General features: G+C 44.4%; 1 protein-coding gene across 2 annotated transcripts in view; it reads left to right on the forward strand.

Annotated features, from left to right (window-relative positions):
* The window catches only part of RARB (retinoic acid receptor beta), a 196,874-nt gene that overhangs the window by 22,815 nt on the left and 153,533 nt on the right, over positions 1 to 20,526 (forward strand). For both annotated transcript variants that reach the window (XM_081236100.1, XM_081236101.1), the window contains exon 2: positions 9,042 to 9,190. In XM_081236100.1, the coding sequence (XP_081092226.1) occupies positions 9,042 to 9,190 (149 nt within the window). The remainder of the gene's footprint in view (positions 1 to 9,041; positions 9,191 to 20,526) is intronic.

The following is a 20,526-nucleotide window of genomic DNA, read 5'->3' on the forward strand; positions in this document are numbered from 1 at the left end:
TGGTCCCTTAGGAAAATATGACAGCACTTCCTATGGTAAAAGTCAGCCTCAGGAATAATTTCTGCTGCTGGCCGAGAGCCCAGACAGGTGTAGCCGCAATACAGAGTGATTAGTGGGTCCTCAGCCTCCCTGTCTCTCTTTTGAAGGCCCAAACTATCCTGTCAAATTTAACCATGTCTTGAATCAAATCAGTGTTTGGAAAATTATAACCGTGAATTAAAAGAAAGGGAGATACACAATCCTGCAGTTCTCAAATATGAGTAAATAGGCCCGACCGGACCACCCCCAGTGATTTACTTCCTAAGGAGGTGGAAGATGAGAAGTTAAAAAGCTGTGGGTTTGAGTGAAGTAAAAGTAATATATATTCAGCAATTTAAATCTCTTTTAATAAAATAGACCACTAATAAGAGCCTGCTGTATAGCACAGGGAACTCCACTTCGCTGGAACAGTGGAAACTAACACGACATTGTAAAACAACGCCACCCCAGTTAAAAAATAAATAAATTTCTTTCTCAAAGGCTGCGAGTAGTGTGTTGTTTAAATTTCCCAGTTCTAAGGTGCGGGGTTCCCCAGCCCCGCTGTCCCCTTCGGTTCTGGGGAAGAGTCAGTGAGTTCACGGTGTCAATACTAAGCCTTTGGCGCAGTCCTGGGCAGTTACTAAGTGCTCAGTAAATGGTAGCTGCTGTTAGTTCAGCTCTTCCGGTGCAACCCTGACCCCTTCTGCCAACTAAAATCCACTGCCGAAATTCCATGGGAGCGGACGCAGGCTTCTGGGGAGCATAAACACCGCGCAGCCTGGAGCTCTTAAGGTATTAAGTGCTCAACAAGGAGCGCATTTAGTGAGGACCTGAGCAAAGGGGGGAGGCCGACAGAGTCAACGGTGCCAAACTGACTCAGCAGATTGGGGTTCCGGGGAGGTTAGGAGAGCAACAAGACATTTTTATGTCAAGGTGTCTCGAATGTTGCTAGTGTGCATGGGAATTATCTGCGGATTTTGTTAAGATGCCTGTTGGGATTCGGCGGCCATTTCTGGGGGGTGGAGGGGAGTGGGAGCCTGCGTTTGACCCGGTTCTCAGGTGGTGCTGATGGTGCGAGCCCGGGACCGCACTTTGGAAAGCAAGGCTTTCTTGAAGGACTTAAAAAGCAGTCTTCCTGGCCCTTCTTTTGTCCCCTGCCTGTCCTCAGCACCTGTTGCATGTGTGGTCAGAATAGCAGGGATTCTCATAACCCGGCCCCAGCCCTCGGCCAGGATCCCGGGTGACCCGGGCAAACACACACTCCTTCAGGGTCACGGGCAGGTTACTGAGTCAAGACTGCCAGAGCCCGCCACGCCGTTTTCCTCCCCTCCCCCAGACCCGGGACTAATCTTGGAGCTTCTCAGTAATAACAAAGCCAGCAGCAGAGTGAGTCAAGACCATTTCAAAGCAGAGTTTTTCTTTGGCAATTACCTAATTTCAAAATGCGATTCACAGATTTGCAAAATCCCCTGTGTGTGGAAACAAACCGCTTCTCCTGAAAGATGATTAAAAGCAAGATTCCCCCCCGCCCCGCAAAACACACACACACACACGCACACACACTGGAGGAGACTGGAGGAGACTGGAAAATTAAATGAGCGGCAGTACGGAGGTCCCTAGTCCCACGCTCACGGTTGGAGGCATGTAAATGATATTTCAATAAAGGTCCACGTGCGCGCGCGCGCGCATGCGCACACGCCCGCAGCGGAGAATCTGGTTCTAATTACTTGTACTTTGGTTGAACTTTGGCGTTTCCTTTGACTTTCTCCCTAACGTATGAGAGCTGTGGGCCTTGCGATCCTGCAGTGAATCCGCAGAAAAAGTGGGGGGGAAATCCAGACCGGCTCTCCTCCGTGCCAACAAAAATGAAACCCAACTAAATGTTGTGACCAAATGCAACACTTTGCTAGTCTCCGTTAATTAGCTGAAATTACTCCCTCCCACCGGGTCCCGGAGCTCAGGGCTCAAAATTCCCCCGGGGCCGTGCAGGAAATGCCTTTTGCTTTACAACTCCTTTTTCTTTTAAGGCTCTTTTACCCAGAGAGTGCATTAAAATGCTGTCTTAATCATCGAAAGTTCTAGCGAAAAGGCAGGGCTTTCATTATGCAGGATGCCTGCCTGACCGCCTCTAAAATCCTGAAGTCTGTCAGCATGGCTTAGCCCGCCATAAATTAGTTCTCACAAAGAAAAACATAGTATACTGGGCCTTCTCTTAAAAATGTTATCTGCTACTTAATCTAACCTTTAGAAAAATGCCAAGCATGTTAGGAATTGTGAAGGGCGCTATTGTTAGAGGCTTTCCGTGTGTTTAAGTGACACTCAGGTGTGTTGTAACAACAAGAACATTTATACTGTGTTTTCTCAGGTGAGTTAATTTGCAAGTGCCAAGTCTTCTTAACAGGCAACAACATTATTATTATTATTATTATTTTGCTTTTATTTTGGGAGTGAATTAAACCCCCAGAGTTGTGGCAGTGTTTAAGAAGGCTGTGTCACTTGGGAGTGCCGGTATTCTGCTTTTGTGCGGTGTCTCGGTCGGTGGAGAGTTCCTCTGGTTTGCTTTTGTTTTGTCTGCAAACAGCCTTCGAGTTTATAGAGTCCTTCAGAGCAGTGCTTCTCAGAGTGCCAGCTGCGGCCCCGGCCAGTTGCTCTGCGGCCCACTGCCAGTACTCGAGGAGATAGGGCAGCCGTGAGAGCCAGTGCTTAGAAACTTGTACAGAAATTTGGCAGAGGAATTTTACGTCTATAAGATCCTTTTTTTTCCCTCCTTAAGTTGTAGCTTGTGTTTTGAGCATCTTTTTCTTAATTCCTTTTTTCTGGAGATTCATTTTGAGTGTCTTAGTGATTTGTTTTTATTGATTTTATCAATCTATGAGAAAAAAAAAAAAGGTCCTTTACCATAGATAGTCTGAAAACCACTAATTTAAAGCAAATGGCTTCCTCCCTACCCCGGAATTCTGCTGCTGGTTGCTGGTCTGGACCACACTTTGAGGAGCATTAGTTTAAAGGCAAACAAGACCTGTAATGAATTTTTCGGCAAGGAAGGTGATTCTAGCTTTGGGTGCCCTAGTGACAGCCACCTTTGAGTTGCGGGGTTGGAGAGGTTTAAAATATGGGCTGGAAGCTTCTGTCAGTGCAGGTTTTGGATCGCTGTCTCCTTTGGCCAGTGGGCAGCCCAGAGAAGCCCCCTCAGCGCTTCTGGTGCTGACTCTCCTCTGGGCAGGAACCCATGGAGCCGAACATCTATCTCGCCCGGGCAACAGAAGTTCCTGTCTTGGCCATTCCCTGACAAACGAGGCAGTGCATCTGGTTAGCAGTTTGGATGCCACCTTGGAGGTTGCTGCTTGTTGGGGATGCAGTCACTAAACAAAACTCAATAAGACAATAAGTAAGCAAGGAAATAAATAAATGCAGGAGGCAAAAAGCAGATCTGAATTAGTCCTCAAAGACTGCTTTTCCCTGAACTGAAATCACGACAGGATGGCTGGAGTGCGGTTGTTTTCTTAAATGACACAAGCCTCTTTTCCCCCCTGGGAAGTCTAAAAACTGCTTTCTTGGCCTGCCTGAGATCGCTGAATGAGCTAATACAGGACACGTTGTCTGCTGGGCCTGCAGGGTTTTTGAGCAAAAAATTCATCATTCCATAGACTGATTGTGCTTGCCTGGAATAAGGCACAAAATGTTTGACGTCTCTCAAGGGTATTTGATGAATCTAACTCTCATTTAAAGGGACTAATAGATTATTGATTTAAGCAGGATGACAGCGAACAGACCAACGGCAGGCACTCTGTAGCTGTCTTTATTGCCAGAACTGACTCGCGAAGGGGGCCCTGGGCTATCCCCCTGCCTTGTTTCCCACTGTCTTTGGGGAGGCAGTGACGGGAGCACCAAAGGGCAAGAGGAGCACTAATAAACTTGGCCAAAGTATGTTTTTGCTACATTACCAAAAAGGCCAGAGGTTGCATTGAAGTTCAAATCTGCTTTTCTACTGATGCCATATCCTGGTTGTAATCCTAGAACTTGTGTTGGCATGTTTGCTTAAAGCTAGCTTTGGCAATCTGACGGTACCACGGAGATTTTTCTTGTTTGCTTTGCATTGTTCTCAGCGTCACGGGCCACACAGAGGAAATGAAGGGCCAACGATGATCTATTTTGAGGGGATATTTGAATATATATAGTCAAATAGTTAATGCTTTACCACCAATGGGAAAATTTTTCCAAAGATGATTATTTCTTGTCATATATGTTTGTCTGGGATGCACATGTGGCATTTGTAGGATTCGCGTTACAAACCACAAGAGACGGAATCAATTCATCCTTCAAAACACAGCCTGGTCACCTCCTCTGGGAAGATTCCCTTGACTTCTCTGAGCTGAATAAGGCTTATAGCCCTCTCTGTCAAATCTTATCATATCCGTGTTTCCCAAACTGCTGCAATTTGGATTCACCTGGGAATACGTTTTTAAAAACACTGATGCCTGGCTCCCACTCCCAGGCATTCTGCCATAATAGGTCTAAGATACAATCTAAGCATTAGGATGTTTAAAAGCTCCCCAGGGGGCTTCCCTGGTGGCGCAGTGATTGAGAGTCCGCCTGCCGATGCAGGGGACGCGGGTTCATGCCCTGGTCCGGGAGGATCCCTCATGCCGCAGAGCAGCTGGGCCTGTGAGCCATGGCCGCTGAGCCTGCATGTCCGGAGCCTGTGCTCCGCCACGGGAGATGCCACAACAGTGAGAGGCCCGCGTACTGCAAAAAAAAAAAAAAAAAAAAAAGCTCCCCAGGTAGTTCTAACATACAGCCAAGTTTGAGAACCAGTGTATTATATTCTAATTGTTGGTTTACTCTCTATTAGGCCAAACTTGATAAGGCTAAGGGAGTATACCACGTACTGTCCATAGGGTGTAACACACACTTGGTATATTATAGTCAGGGAATTAAATCTTTTAACACACCGGGCTTCCCTGGTGGCGCAGTGGTTAAGAATCCGCCTGCCAATGCAGGGGACACTGAGCCCTGGTCCGGGAAGATCCCACATGCCGTGGAGCAACTAATCCCGTGTGCCACAACTACTGAGCCTGCGCTCTAGAGCCTGCGCACCGCAACTACTGAGCCCGCGTGCCACAACTACTGAAGCCCGTGCACCTAGAGCCAGTGCTCCGCAACGAGAGAAGCCACCGCAATGAGAAGCCCGTGCACCGCAACGAAGAGTAGCCCCCGCTCGCGGCAACTAGAGAAAGCCCGCGCACAGCAATGAAGACCCAACGCAGCCAAAACAAATAAATAAATAAATAAGTTTATAAGAAAAAAAAAGATTGAACATACCAACATCCATTGTACAAATATGGGAAAGCACTACTAGTGAAATAACCACAGCCTTAATAAAAGTCCAGAGCCCTCGCTATTGATTGCTTCCAAATAGAACATTTTCATCCGTACACCTGTTGAGTTTTCTGATTCACTCCTTGGTTATAAGTGACTCTCATCTATAGAAAAAGGCTTTCGATTCTGAGGTCTCCCCGCTTGCATGTGTTTTGCCTCAGTTTCTCGGGGATGAGATTGCCTGCAGTTCAGTTTCCTCTCTTTGGGAGGGGGAGATGCTGGACCCCCTCAGTGCATGGATTTGAAGCTGCATATTTATGGAAATTACCACCCACGTTTGAAATTGAGGGCATAGCTCTGACGGCTGAATCCAGACCTAACAGAATTCTATTTACAACCTTCCTAGACAAGCCAGATTAGCTGTTGTACACGAGCCAGTAGAACATGAAAATACACTCTCCCCACATTGCACACAATGCGGGATTGCTCCTTGTGGTGACAGCACAGCTCGGTCCCTAGGGGGGAGGTAGAGGCACCAAATCAGAAAGTTCTGGGAGGCGTTTAGGGGAGAACTCACTGGTGCTGATATTAGGAGCGTAGATTGACACAGCCTTTCTAGAACTCACAATGTATTCTTAAATAGCCATAACTTTTGAACTAATAATTCCACTTCTGAGAACTTAGCCTAAGGAAATAGTCAGAGATGTGCTGAGATTAGCTACAAAGATATTCATCATAATGGAATGTTTTGCGGGAAAAATATTCATTGACAAGGAAACAAACTCATGACACAGTAAGTTAAACAAAGTCCCAGAGTCTACAGTATAATTCCACTTTTTAAGGTAAACAAACCGACCAAAAACATTTATACGCATAGTAAAATGTTTTGAAGGGTAGATGCCAAGATAACAGTAATTTTCTCTGAATGAGAGGATTGTGAGTAATTCTGCGTGTGTTTTCTTAGTTTTTTTAATGCTCCAGAAGCATTTAATTTTTTAACATCTCTGAAATCAGGCTGTGTCTCACAAGCATTGATGGGTCATAATTTAATTGGCAGTACTTTTTTGTCTTTCTTAATGATACATAGAATAACATGCATTTTATAACCTATGGTGACTCAGGATCAGTGACACCCAGTAATAACAATAGTCACAACAGCAGTAGCAGCATCTTAGATTTTTTTATTGCAATATAGTTGATGTACAATATTATATAAGTTACAGGTGACAATATAGTGCTTTATAATTTTTAAAGGTTATACTCCATTCATAGTTATTATAAAATATTGTCTCTATTCCCCGTGTTGTATCCTTTTAGCTTATTTTATATTGTTTTCTTAGATTTTTAACAAAGAGCAATGTATTGTTTTGTACTGCTTTCTTATCGATGCCATTAAGACTCATTTGCTTTCAGTGAAGCTGATTGGTTTAGGGGGAGGCATGCTTTTGCTTTTGTAGCTTGATAGCTGATCTGATGAGCTCTCGTGACATCTTCGATGCCCACCTTCCTGTACAGCCCTTGCCACAATTGTGCTGAGCTACCCAGTCAAGACAGTACTAGATTTATCTACTAGACCTGCCCAACTCTAATGAATTCATTCCAAGATTCTTCTGAATTATGACAATAATAATTATAGTTGATTCTATTCCAAAGGGATAATTAATTAATTTTAAAGGAAGCCAGTGAGTATGTGAAAGCTAGTTGGTTTCTAATTTTACCATTTAACAACTTAGAAGGGCACTTAGGGCTTGGAATGAAGACAAATAGGGAAAAGGGGAAAAGCTCATGTATTAATTCAACAAATATTTATTGATTCTCCACCTACTATGTGTCACCGCCTCTTCTAGGCCTGGAACAGAGTTGTAAACAATTCATCTGAGTTCCTTGGTTTTACAAGACCCATACTTGGCGGGGAGTAGCACAGGTAGAATATAAAATTGTACACAAACAGACTTTCTAAATTTAGACACTAGTTAGGGTATTATAGAAAATAAAATAAAATGAGATATAGTGACCAGAAATGGGAAGGGGCCTTTTATTTAGAAAAGTCACCCATGAGGAGGTGACATTTGCTCTAAGATCTAAGAGAGAAAAGGGACTAGACGTGTGAAGGTCTGAGAATTTCCAGGTAGGGAGAATGGTCAGCACAATACCCGTAAGTTGGTACGAGAGCTTGGCCTGTTCAAGAGATGGAACAGAAACCAAGCGTTTAGAAGTCAATAAATGAGGAGAGTCGTTGAAGTCAGTGATGTTACCGAAGGCCCATATCCTGAAGAGCCGTGCGGGGCACAGCAAGGAGCCTGACTTTGCTCTCATTGGTGACTGCTGGAGCGTGTGAGGGCTCTGGGCAGGGGTAAGGGAGAGCGATTTTAACTTTGGAGCAGTTATCTGACTGTGCATGTGCAGAGGGGACCCTAGGCCAGAAGGCTGGGCACCAGGGGGCCAGTGCAGGAGCTTCTGCAGTAACTGAGGTGAGAGATGCTGCCGGGTTTCTGGGCTGGCCTGGCAGCAAGATCTCAGACAAGGATGGATTGACAGTACGTGTATGGGGTAGAGCTGACTCGCTGAAAGTTTAGCTATCGAACAATCCAGTGGGTAGAGTAGCTAATCTGGGAGATGGTGAACAGTGGAACAACTGGAAATTTTATACTCTGGGAAATATACTGTGTATTGTAAAGTGATTGGAGGTTGGAAGATTCTGGAACATTATTTGACCACTTTCAGCCCCTCCCTTCCCCACTTCCTCATCCTTTATGGGCAGTTTTGCCTGTTACAGGAATAGGGCCAGGTCTTGCTTTGACATTGAGCATAAATCTGGAGAGTAGGGATCAGAGAATACCTGGATCTTAAGTTCTATCAATTCCTATTCCTCTTGGATTTTGGGTGGTTAAATAATGAGATGGGGGGTCGCGTATCTGTGAGTCTAGAATGAAGAGCAACGTCAGGCTGTGCCATCATTAATGTAATGCAGTGCTTCTCAAACATTAAGTGTACATTCAGTCACCTGGGGGTTTGGTTAAGATGTAGATCTGACTCCTTGGACTTGAGCTGGGGCCTGATACCGCGTTTTCTAATAAGCTCTGACGTGGTACTGGTGCTCCTGGTCCAAGGGGGGCTCTGAGGAGCAAAGGTCTCGCCTCCACTGCTGTTAGTGAAGCTCAGCTCTGGCCGTGTGCTGACGGCCCTTTCCGTGTCCTTGTTGAATGGCTGCTTTGGGCATTTTCTTCCTTCGTCCTAAGGAAAGTTCCTTTTGGTTAAGTGAGAGACAGAGGTCAAGCAGGTCATTTCAGAGACTCTAATGGAACTGGAAGCTGGGGGGGAGCAAGAGTCGAAAGAGCTCTGGGTGTGCAGTGAACGTCTGACTTTGTGTCTTGGCTTTACCATGCCCAGCTGGTCTTGGACAAGTCACTGCACTCCTTGAGTTTCTGTTTCTCTTGAGGGTAAAATGGTGATAAAATCATCTCCCTCACGGTGCCACGGTGCTCTGCAAACGAGAGAGGCATACGGGATTGCTTTGTAAACTGTCAATACCACGTTAGAGTCAGGGTCGCCCTGCAGTGCCTACACTGGCAGCTCTTTTTGTGGGCCTATCCTTGCTATGTTATTGCTGAATTGGGGGCAGAGGCCTATGAACTCACTGGTGAAAAAGCAACGAACTGAAATACGCTTTCTCTTTTTCCTCCCCCTTCCCATCTCCACCGCAGCGATTGAAACACAGAGCACCAGCTCCGAGGAACTGGTCCCGAGCCCTCCGTCTCCACTTCCTCCCCCTCGGGTGTACAAGCCCTGCTTCGTCTGCCAGGACAAGTCATCGGGGTACCACTATGGGGTCAGCGCCTGCGAGGGGTGTAAGGTGAGTGCCCAGCTCCAGGACTGGGCTGCTTTGATATCTTGTCACGTCACCTCCAATCGGTGTGGTGCTCTGGGTTGTGTGTGATGGTTTTGTTTCTTCCTTAGAGCTCGTTAGTTAGTTCAGAAACTTCTGCAAATGTCTGATGGGAGCCAAATGTTCCAGGGCCCTTAAAATAACCCGTAACAGTTCTTTTCAGGTCGCAAGAGCCTTTTGAAGGCGTCCTGAAAAGCATCCCCTATTTCTCTTTAGAACATGCCGTCTGGTGTCTTTGTAGTTTTATTTCATTTTTAAATATGACTGACAATCCCCTGAATCAACTTGCAGAGAATCCAAAGTTGAAATGGGGATTTATCTTCTGGCTGTTTCCTCAGCCCTGTGGCCTTTGAATTACAGTTTGATTTTCAGCCTGTGGGGACTTGCTACTGTGTGTGCGTGCGTCATAAATTCAGGGGAGCTGGATTTAAAATTCCAGCCTGCAGAGTCGTGGAGGCTGAACATGTGTCAGAGAGTCTATGTGGCTGCTTTGAATCAAACTAGACGATCGTAATCGAGTCCAACAGGCTTAATTAAGTGAAAGAGCTTCTTATTTTTTTTAAAGAGAGAAAAGAAACAAAGAATGACTTCACAGGCAAATCCAACTCATCCACAGACAATCTTTCAAAGGATCTGTGGCTGTCTTGAGCCAGCCCTTCCCTAAATAACACGGCTTCTCTCTGTTCCTGCCGATGGCAGTTCAGGTGTGCTGTTTTTTGGGTTTTTTTTTCCAGGTGTGCTGTTTATGCATCAAAACTGCATGATGCATTGATCACTGCAGACACGTTGGAGCATTACAGCCTCCTTCCCCACCCCCAGCTGCTCCAAGGCAATTTGTATTTAGCTGGGCAGAGTTAGCACTTACTGTGTGCATGGGTCAGGAGCTAGTCCTCAAAAGGAATGGCTTGAAACCACAGCCTTTTTATTTTATTGTTTTTAACTTTTTATTTTATATCGGAGTACAGTTGATTCACAACATCGTGTTCGTTGCAGGTGTACAGCAAAGTGGTTCAGTTATATGTATACACACATCTATTCTCTCTCAGATTCTTTTTCCATTTAGGTGGTTACATCATACTGAGCAGAGTTCCCTGTGCTGTACAGGAGGTCCTTGTTGTTGAAACCACAACTGTTAATCTGGCTTACAACTCATGGGCCGGTGCTCTCGGCCAGATTCCTCTGGGGGTTTCGTGTGGTCCTAGCCATGCTCCACACGGGCCAGGTCCGCCGCAGGTTAGCTGGTGGGCTCTGCTTCTGAGGGTGCTGCAGGTTGGTGGGGGGCCTCTCATCCTGTCGGGCTGGCCCCAGTTATTTGCAGGCAGGGTTCCAAAAGAGAGAGTCGGGCTACACAAGTCCTCCGGAGGCTCGGAAGGGACACACTCTTGCTTCTGACACATTCCAAAGCAGGTCAGAAGGCCAGTCCGTACTCAACAGGCGAGAACATAAACTCAACTTCTTAGCAGGAGGAGCTACGAAGTCCCAAGAGGCGGGAACACAGGGGGGGGACAGATGGGGCCGTTTTTGCATTCGGTCTCCCGCCCAGCACGTCTGATGGCCTGGGAACACAGAGTGGACCAGGACCTGGGACCCGGGACCCCAGCTGCACCTCACACAGAGCCTGGCACATCCTGGGTGCTGAAAGATACAGCTTGAAGAACCGCCTGAGTGTCAGCCCCTGAAAGAAATTATGCGAGGTTTCCTTCCATTTCGAATCATTTGAATACACATGAATTTGTTTACAGGGTGAGGCCGGTTTCGAGAAGTTCACACAGCCTTAGGAATACCTCTTCCTCCGGGGTTGTGTTGGTTTGAAAGGAATGCCCCTTCTTCCAGTAGCCTCAGATATGGTGGTCAAGGAAGAGAACACGGCAACCGGTTGGCAGCTGGATAAAAAGCAAAGCATCTGTGCATCTAATTAGTGCTTTATTATTGGTAACCCCTCGCTGAACCTACTTAAATTTATCCTGAGATCTGGGAAGGTTTCAGCAGAATCCCAGTTCACTCCATCCGTTTGTTGTGCAATCTATAAATAAATGATTTTCTAGTGCTCATTTGGAAGTTAAATGAAAAGACACTCCTTTATTTCAAAAAACTTTGTCATCTCATGACCAGAAACCTTAATGAGGGATGTTATAACTCAGTTTACCTGCTCCTTTTATGTCCTGGGAAAAGAAATTATCCAGCGTGTCTTCTCGTGCCAGATCCTAAGCCCTACCTACATATTAAGCAGTTTCACACTCTGTAAAGTACAAACTGGTTTAATCACCTCTTAGTCAGCTAATTCCCTGACCTCTTGTTTTAATGTGGGATTCTGTCTCTTTTTAGGAAAAACCCTAACAAAAACAAAACTCGGAGCAGCACAAGCAACTTTGATGAACTTGGTAAAGCTGTTCAGAGTCCTATTGTGGTGTACCTTTTTAATAAAGAACTATAAGCCCAGTAAAGTCAGATGAGCCTGCCAACCAGTTGTTCCAACTAAAGGGTTTTTGAACTATGGGTGGGTCTCTGAAAACGTGGACTGGGTTTCCCCCTGGTTCTTGAGAAAGACTGGTCTGCATTTTGGCTTGCTGGGAAAACGTGACAAAATTCATAGAACTGAAAAACATGAGAAAACAAAAGTATAATGTGACAGCCAAAGGAAAAAATATATAACTTTAAAAAAATTAAATATAACTTTTGTTATCATTTTAATAATTACCAACACAATGCAGAATTTATTGTATAAAAAAATAGAACATTAAAATAACCATAGTTCTAGCCTGGGAGAAAAACCCCTGTTAAACCTGTTTTTCTATTAGCATGTGCATATTGTTATTTTTGGTGTTTTTTTACAAGGATAGAATTCTATGTTGTATACTGGTTTTAACTTTCTTTTTAAATTTAATAATCTTTCATGACCAAAATTTAAACAACTGCATAGTTTTTATGGCTATGCCATTAATGTTGTGGTTTATGGTTATATCATAATATATTTCATGAATCCCCTGTTGTATAATTGAGGTGTTCTCAGTGTTTCTCTACTATAAATAATGCTTTAATAAATAGCCTTTATGTTTATCTCTGATAATTTACTTAGGATAAATTAGTAGAAGTGGAATTTCTAAGTCAATGGCTCTGTACATTTTTAAGGCTTAAACAAAGTGCCAGGATGCCCTCTAAAAGAGGTATATCAATGTAAGCTCTGTTAGTCTGTAAGGAGTTAGTATTATTGAAGACTATCTGTTAGAACTCTCTCCCTGTGATTATGAGGTAACAAATCAAGAAACAACTTCTCTTCAGGAATTCTGCCTACCTTTAGTTTGGTTGTTTATAATGGGCCCCAGGCATGATACCGTTTTGGGCTACCAGCAGATACACCATGGGCCCCCAGTTGACCTATAAGGGCTGGCCCATCCTTTGGCTGGAGATCAAAGATCACTTCTCTGGGCTGGGAGCCCCTGCTGTAAAGTAGGATTCCCAAACAGAACCCAATTTACATCTTTAAAAAGGAGCATCCACAGTAGCTTCCGCCTGTCCTGACCAGAATGACCGTATTGACTATTGTTTGGGGAAGAGAATGTTCTATCTCCCTAGGGACCAAGCTGCAGTATCAGCCTCAGAATTTAATGAATGGGTTGTGGGCTACCTCTGGGAATGGCCAGTGGCTGCTGTGTTGACACAGCATCACCATGGCATCATAACCACTAGCTGTACCATAGTGATGTCCTGCTAGGGGATTTCCAGCTAAACAGGACAAATGGCAAATTTTTATAGGGGACAAAGGGTACATAAAATGAACACATGGTGTAGTTAGCTAAGAAGGTTTAATGATACAAAGTAATAAAGCTGATTTTCAGGTGTCTTTAAGAGACAATCTCCTTGCTCATAGCTAGAATTTATGCACAGTTTTGGCCTTTATCCTATTTACATTTCCATTTTTGTAGCTTTCAAAGAGTATGGAATCTAGAGTGAGAATACCAGGATTTGAATCCTAGCTAGGCTACTTGCTAGTTTTGTGACCTTGGGCAAGCATCTTTCATTCTCTGTGTCGCTCTCTTTTCTCAGTTGGAAAAATGGAGATAATAATACCACCTACCATCTAATATTGTTGTGAGGATAAAATGAGTTACTATAGAGCATATACTTAGCACATAGTAAGTGGTATATCTGCTTAGTTATTGTTTGTACTGTCATGAACTTATTATAATTACTTTTGCACACAGTCATGTAACATTGGTTATAATCTCGGTATTCCTTCTTGTAATGTTCTTTCAGCAACTCCCTATTGCTTTGTGCCCAAATCAACACTGCCTCTTTCCTTCAAGACTCAGGTTAAGACCCAGCCATTGCGTGGAACCTCCCCTGATTACCTAGTACAGGAGTTGTTACAAATTGATTCTGTAAAGAGCCAGACAGTAAATAGTTTAGGCTTCAAAGGCCATATGGTTACTGTTACAGCTACTCAACTCTGCCATTGCTGCATGAAAGGAGCCATAGACAGTATGTAAATGAATAGGCATGGCTATGTTCCAATAAAACTTTATTTATAAAAACAAGCAGTGGACCATGTTTGGCCCTTGGGCCTAGTTTCCTGACCTCTGCAAAAGTACATGGGGATATGTCCTGTTTTTAGTTTCTAAAACTCAGAAGCTGATGGCCCAAAGCATTCACGCCAAAGGTGGCAGCAGCTGTTTCTGGTGGACGGTGGGCCTAGGACGGCTGCTCGCCATCCCTGCCTGCCCGGGCTCCATGGCAACAGCTTCAGGACCACTCTCCCTCTCAGTTGTTCCTCCAACTCTCATTCCTGCTCAGCTCCCACCTCCTTGTCATCCAAAGCCAGAGATTAGCAATTTCCTTATACGTGAGCTACTTCCGGAAACACCTGGCACCTTACTTTGGAGGGGTTTGTGGGATGTATTTTATGATCTTCCATATCAGTTAGCTTTTCCTGCCTAACAAAAAGCTCTAATGCTTGTTGACTTAAAACAAATGGCACTTATTACTTGTTACAATTCTGCACAGAGCTTCTTGTCTGGGCTGGCTTGGCTTGGGCCAGGTGGGCCTAGGATGGCCTCACACACATGACCAGGGCCTTGACAGGATGGCTGGACCCTCTCCCCATGTTGCGGCTCCTCAGCCGTGAACCTAGCCTGCATTTGTTCATGTGGTGGTGGGCAGGTTCCCATCAGTAAGACAGGACAAGCACCAGTGTGCAAACCTTTGGTTGCATCACATTTGCTAATGTCCCATTGGCCCAGCGTGGTTAAGCCTGGATTCAGTGGGTAGAGAAGTGAACACCACCTCTTATGGGGAAAAGTGTCAGAGTCACCCTACAAAAGGGTGAGGATGCCAGAGCCGACATTTGATGACATACCTTCTTGTGTTATGCCCTGGTTTTGTGCAGAATTCTCTTCCAAAAACTGTATTCCAGGGCCACAGTGCTGGGTGCCAGAGATACAGCAGTGGATGTGTCAGATAGGTTCCTTCTGGAACAAGGGCAGAAGACAGGCAAACAATTTAGAGTTGGAAGAAAATGAATAGGATGGTCTGGTAAAGAACAGTGGAGGGGAACCTGATTTGATAGGGAGGCAGGAGAGAGCTCATGGCTGCGAAGGAGCCGGCTGTGTAATGGGGTATGTTAGGTCCGAAACTGAACTTGGATTCTAGGGCCGTTTCTTCCCTTCTTTGTTGTGTCCATTAACTTCTCTGGGCTTCAACAAATCTGTGAAACGAAAGCAAATCCACAAGTTTGAACCCCGTCCTACGCCAAATGCAAACACTACAACAGTGAACCCAGTAAGTGCACTGATTTCTTGTTAGGAATAGCTTGTGTGGCGTGGGAGTCCCTGGTGTTTACAAGTCCGGGGTGAGTGGTGGGGGGGGGAGGAAAACACTGCTTTTGTTGGATACCTCCTCTGTACCAGGCATGGGGACATTTTATACTCATATTTCATTTAATTCTCACAACAGCCCTCCAGGGGGTTAGGCTTTCTGACCACCACTTAAAACATGAGAAAACTGAGGTTCAGAGAGGTTAAGGAACTTGGCCAAGGTCACACAGCTGGATTTCAATCCTAGTCTGTTTGGAAAATTCCTCCCTGCTTCAGCCACACTGAAACAGTGGGTAGGAAGCAGTGGTGTGTTGTGTTCCAGTTTGGGGGTTTCATGGGGCAACAGATGAAAAACAAAAACAGGTGGGAGTGTACTTCAAAAGAGAAACAACCCTATCGTCTTGATCATTTCATAAAAGAAATGACATTTTACATCAATAAGTAAAAGAAGGAAGAGCTTGCAAGGCAGTCTTTCCCAAGGAGGGACAGTTAACACGCGGGCTCCACCCATGGGCACACTCCCAAATGGTGCTGAGTCCTTGTTCTCTCCACTTTGCCCTTGGTGGGTGGAAACTTCCCATCTCTGAGCCAGCGCCCAGCCCACGTGGGGAGCCCATGAGGCACAGAGGGATGCTTGATCGTGGTCACGCTGGTAGCCTGCTATTTAAAGCAGCCTTGAAGAGTGTAAACTCCACCAGCCCCCTCAGTCCCTCAGGGCTCATTTCATCCATTTTCTTATCCGCCTTTGTTTTCCTTGCCTCTGAAGAAGGAGGCTCTCATCTCCAGGACAGCATTCGGCCGCTGGGCTGGTTTGGGGTTTTTTTCCTGGCAGACAGCAAGTAGTATGCTCAGTACAAAGAGTTTTGCAATCAGGAAGATGGATGTCTGCACTTAATTTTAGAACTCCTATTAAATACTATAAACGTGCTCAGTGATTTTATTTGACCGAGGCCATTTAAGATGACATTGTTTTTTTGTTTTTAATCAGCATCCGTAAACATGAACATGATGCTCTGTTTGGAGACCATTCTGGGCCCTGCCCGCCCTTCACAGTTGCTTCTGCTTAGGGGTTTGCCGCAAGATCCAGTCCCAAGAACAATATAACACACTAAAGACAGTAACAAAAACAGGACCCTGTCTGCATGCTGCAGTAGCTAAAGCTGAATTATGAAACCTGCCATCAAGTTCATTATTTCAGTCCTTGAACCAAAAAGAGTAGGTCCCCTCATAGGCCCAAAGAACTGTCCTCCTTTATAAAACTGGCCAACAACGGAGAACTTATTTATTCTCTCATTGATCAGACACTTACTAAACACCTTCAATGAGACAAGCTCTAGGTACAGAAATTAAAAGTTTTTATGTATTTTGTTCCCAGTGTTGTGTCCCAGTGTTTAGAAAGTACATGGAACAGTGCCTGTTAAATAATAGGTACATAGTAGATATTTACTGAGTGAGAGGATGAGTGTATGTACGGGCAAGGAGAAGACAGTGCATGTGCCGTGACGGGTGCAGAGAAGGAGACTCGCATCCCTCTGACACTTCCAGGGAAGGCTTTACAGAAGAGGTGGTTTTATGGATGTGTGAGCATTTTCCAGATGAGGCAGGGGAGAGGAGCGTTCCAGGAAAACATTAAAGACTAATCTGAAAACAAGGGAACTTGGGATAGTCCGTGAAGAATTGCATGGAAATGTGGAAACTTATCCCTTCTCTTAAGGTTGGTTTTGCACAGCCCTGTGTAGGCATCTGGGGATCAGCGGGCATGAGAGATGCTCAGAAGGGCTCGCTGCTGTGTTTCCTCAGAGCAGCCTTCTTTGGCACCCTCATTAGGCCTTCTCTTTCACGTGTTCTGTTGTTCTCCTTTGTAGCACTTAACCCAGCTGTAGTTAACTTATTTTTTAATTAATTTTTATTGGAGTATGGTTGATTTACAATGTTGTGTTAGTTTCTGCTGTTCAGCAAAGTGAATCAGTTATACATATACACATATCTGCTCTTTTTTAGATTCTTTCCCCATAGAGGCCATTACAGAGTACTGAGTAGGGTTCCCTGTGCTGTACGGTAGGTCCTTGTTAGTTATCTATTTTATACATAGTAGTGTGTATATGTCAGTCCCAGTCTCCCAATTTACCCCTCCCCTCCCTTGCTCCTTGGTGACTGTAAGTTTGTTTTCTACATCTCTGACTCTGTTTCTGTTTTGGTTTTTTTGTTTTTTTTAATAAACTTATTTATTTTTGGCTGTGTTGGGTCTTCGTTTCTGTGCGAGGGCTTTTACTAGTTGCGGCGAGCGGGGGCCACTCTTCATCGCAGTGCGCGGGCCTCTCACTGTCGCGGCCTCTCCCGTTGCGGAGCACAGGCTCCAGACACACAGGCTCAGTGGCCATGGCTCACGGGCCCAGCCCCTCCGCGGCAATGTGGGATCCTCCTGGACCAGGGCTCGAACCCGTGTCCCCTGCATTGGTAGGCGGACTCTCAACCACTGCACCACCAGGGAAGCCCCTCTGTTTATGTTTTGTAAATAAGTTCACTTGTATCATTTTTTTTAGGTTCCACATATAATCGATATCATATGATACTTGTCTTTCTCTGACTTAGTTCACTCAGTATGACAGTCTCTAGGTCCATCCATGTCACTGCAAATGGCATTATTTCGTTCTTTTTTATGGCTGAGTCATGTGATTAACGTATTATTACGGAGCTGTTTGTTTGCTCCCAGCCTCCTCTGTCACACTGTAAACTGCAGGAAGACTGGGGCTGGTCTCTTGTCCGAGCTTTATTACCAATGCCTAGCATAGTGCTCTGTGCATAGTAGGGCCTGAATAAGTGTTTTTAATCATAAATTAGATCTAATTCTATAGTAATTAATATAGTAATAAGTGACATGTAATAAATCAGATTTAATTCTATGGTAATGCACATAGTGGTATAATTTTTTGTATTCTATCTAATTATATAATGAATTGCATCCAAATATATAGGGTTTGTGATTATATATTCATGAACATTTTAATGAAATTTGTGAACAGGACAAGGCCTTGGGTGGCCAAAATCCAGCTCATTTCCTTAGTAATTTCTGCTTTTCGCCTCAAGGTTAGCCCTTCACTGCAAATGATATGTTCTTTTTGATACCGTCTTGAAGCGAACTCTTAAGGATTATCAACTAGATCGATATACTCAAAAATACCGTGGGCTGTTAGTGCTTTAAAAAAAATAAGAATCTCAGCATCTACAATCTACCTTCATATCTAGAAACATCAAGACAGCTGAAATGACAGTCTGGCTATTTCTAGTTTTAGTTCCTACAGAAGGAGAAAACACTTCTGCTGCTGGACAAATGTTGTTCTAACTTGAGAAATCATTTTGGATTGAAAAAGCAGGAAAAATCTGTCTTTTTTTTCCTTCTGATATAGGAATAAACAGGAAGTGGAGGGTGAATTCTGAATTCTCCTGCAGTCCTGTATTTTTTTCCCCATGTTGGCTGAGTGAGAATAGTTTATTTAATTTGGTAGCTTTACGTGGTTTATAAATTTTTTAACAGTTACAAGTTCATAAATGCTTGTTTAAATTACTTTGCCTGCTTGTTGTTTAAAAATATCTAGAACACTCTCATTTGCTGTTTTTTTTAAACAAGCCTCAAGTCTGTAATTTTTGGTACCGCTTTCTCCCTTTGTCATACAGTAGAGAAACAAGCTCCGATATTCATAATTAACCTGTTGACTTGAAAATGGCTTACTCCCAATGATGTCCCAAGTGTATGTTTCAAGGAGTTTTTAGCAAAAAGTCAACAATGTTTCTGACTTAAAGCAAGTGTGGAGCCACCAGGGTTTGGGGGGCATGAAATAAGTTACTTTTACAAAATTCCTGGAGACCATCATCTAAAAATGAATTGTGACAATGTATTACAATTTCACCAAACAAAAACAAGAATGTATTTTTCTCAGAGAAATAAAAGTATATGGCTTGGGGTTTCCTGAGAGTGATAGAAATTATGACAGAAAATCATTTCTGTTTAAATAGATTTTACACCATCATAAGTTATGGTTTAGTTACTTTGGGGAGATGAGTGTTTCTGCCATCTCCCTAAGCCTTTACTGGAGAGGTTAAATAGGGAGATTTCAATTCTGTATTTCCTTCTCCTGGTTGAAGTCTTGGAAAGAAGTCATGACGAGTGGAATCACCTGGCAGGGCACTCCTGTTTTGTTTTGTTTTTTAATTGAATTTTTATTTTATATTGGGGTATAGTTGATTTACAATGTTGTGTTAGTTTCAGGTGTTCAGCAAAGTCATTCAGTTATACATATACAAGTATCTATTCTTTTTCAGCTTCTTTTCCCATATAAATTATTACAGAATACTGAGCAGAGTTCCCTGTGCTCTATAGCAGGTCCTTGCTGGTTATCTATATATCGTAGTGTGTGTATGTTAATCCCCAACTCCTATTTTATCCCCTCTCCACCTATCCCCTTTGGTAACAAGGGCGCTTCTGTTTTGCCAGCCCCTGTATTGCTCTTCCCGAGGCCAAGGCTATGCATCCCTTGTCGGCCCTCTCTGTATGGTTGCCTCCCTCCTCACCTGCAGACCTGTATAAAATTACAGAAACAGGAAAAATACCTCACACTTATACTGCCTCTAAGTGTTTCTAAAGCACTTTCACTTTATGGAATTCAATTCAGCTGAGCTTTGCTGCAGTTAGGAAAAAGCCCTCCAAAATGTGCCATGTTTGGTACAGAATTTCTTCGTCAGGTAACCGTTCAAGGCCTGTGTCCCCGGCTGGTCCCTCCTCTCTTGCACACAGTGAGTAGGAAGGCAGGCTGCTGCCTAGCATCCACTAGGCCCTTAGCTGCATCTGATTCCTGCTGGCAGACTGGGAAGGAGAGCACAGGGGAGGGCAGGGGAAAGCCAGTCCTGGGGGGGCGCACAGAGCACTGTCAGGACCCAGTCGCAGCACCAAGCCAGCTGCAGGAGATGGAGTCTAGCCATGAGCTTGGGGACAGACCAATGGTTAGCGATGGGAAAGCAATAGTGAATTTAGTGGAGAGCTGAGCGTTCCTGCCTTAGGTGTTTTATTTGATCCTCATAAAAATTAGAGAAGTAGGTGGAAGAGGTTTTTTTTAACTTCCATTTCACAGGTGAGAAAAACGCACCAATCTACCATTCACGTCCTTGATTTGGAATCTGTTGCTGATCCTGACACGGTTACTGTGGAAACCAGCAAGGGCTCATTATACAATTGTTCCCGTAATTTTCCCTGAATCTCATCAAACTATCTTTTCAAGTCTATGATCCTAAACATCTTCATTCCCTAGTATGTTCGGTTTTGACATTTTGAGAGACCGCGAAGGCCTTCCCCAGTAGAGGGAGGCCTTTATCAGGGGTTCGACTGCAGTGTCAGCCCACAAGGCAGAAATCACACGTAGCCAGAATGACCCCAGAAAACCCCTTCGGCAAGCAGACGGCTGGAGATGGACACACGGCTCCCACGAAGGCAACAAAGCC

The sequence above is a fragment of the Mesoplodon bidens genome, assembly GCF_964165515.1.
Source record: "Mesoplodon bidens genome assembly, chromosome: 5".
Classification (NCBI taxonomy): domain Eukaryota; kingdom Metazoa; phylum Chordata; class Mammalia; order Artiodactyla; family Ziphiidae; genus Mesoplodon; species Mesoplodon bidens.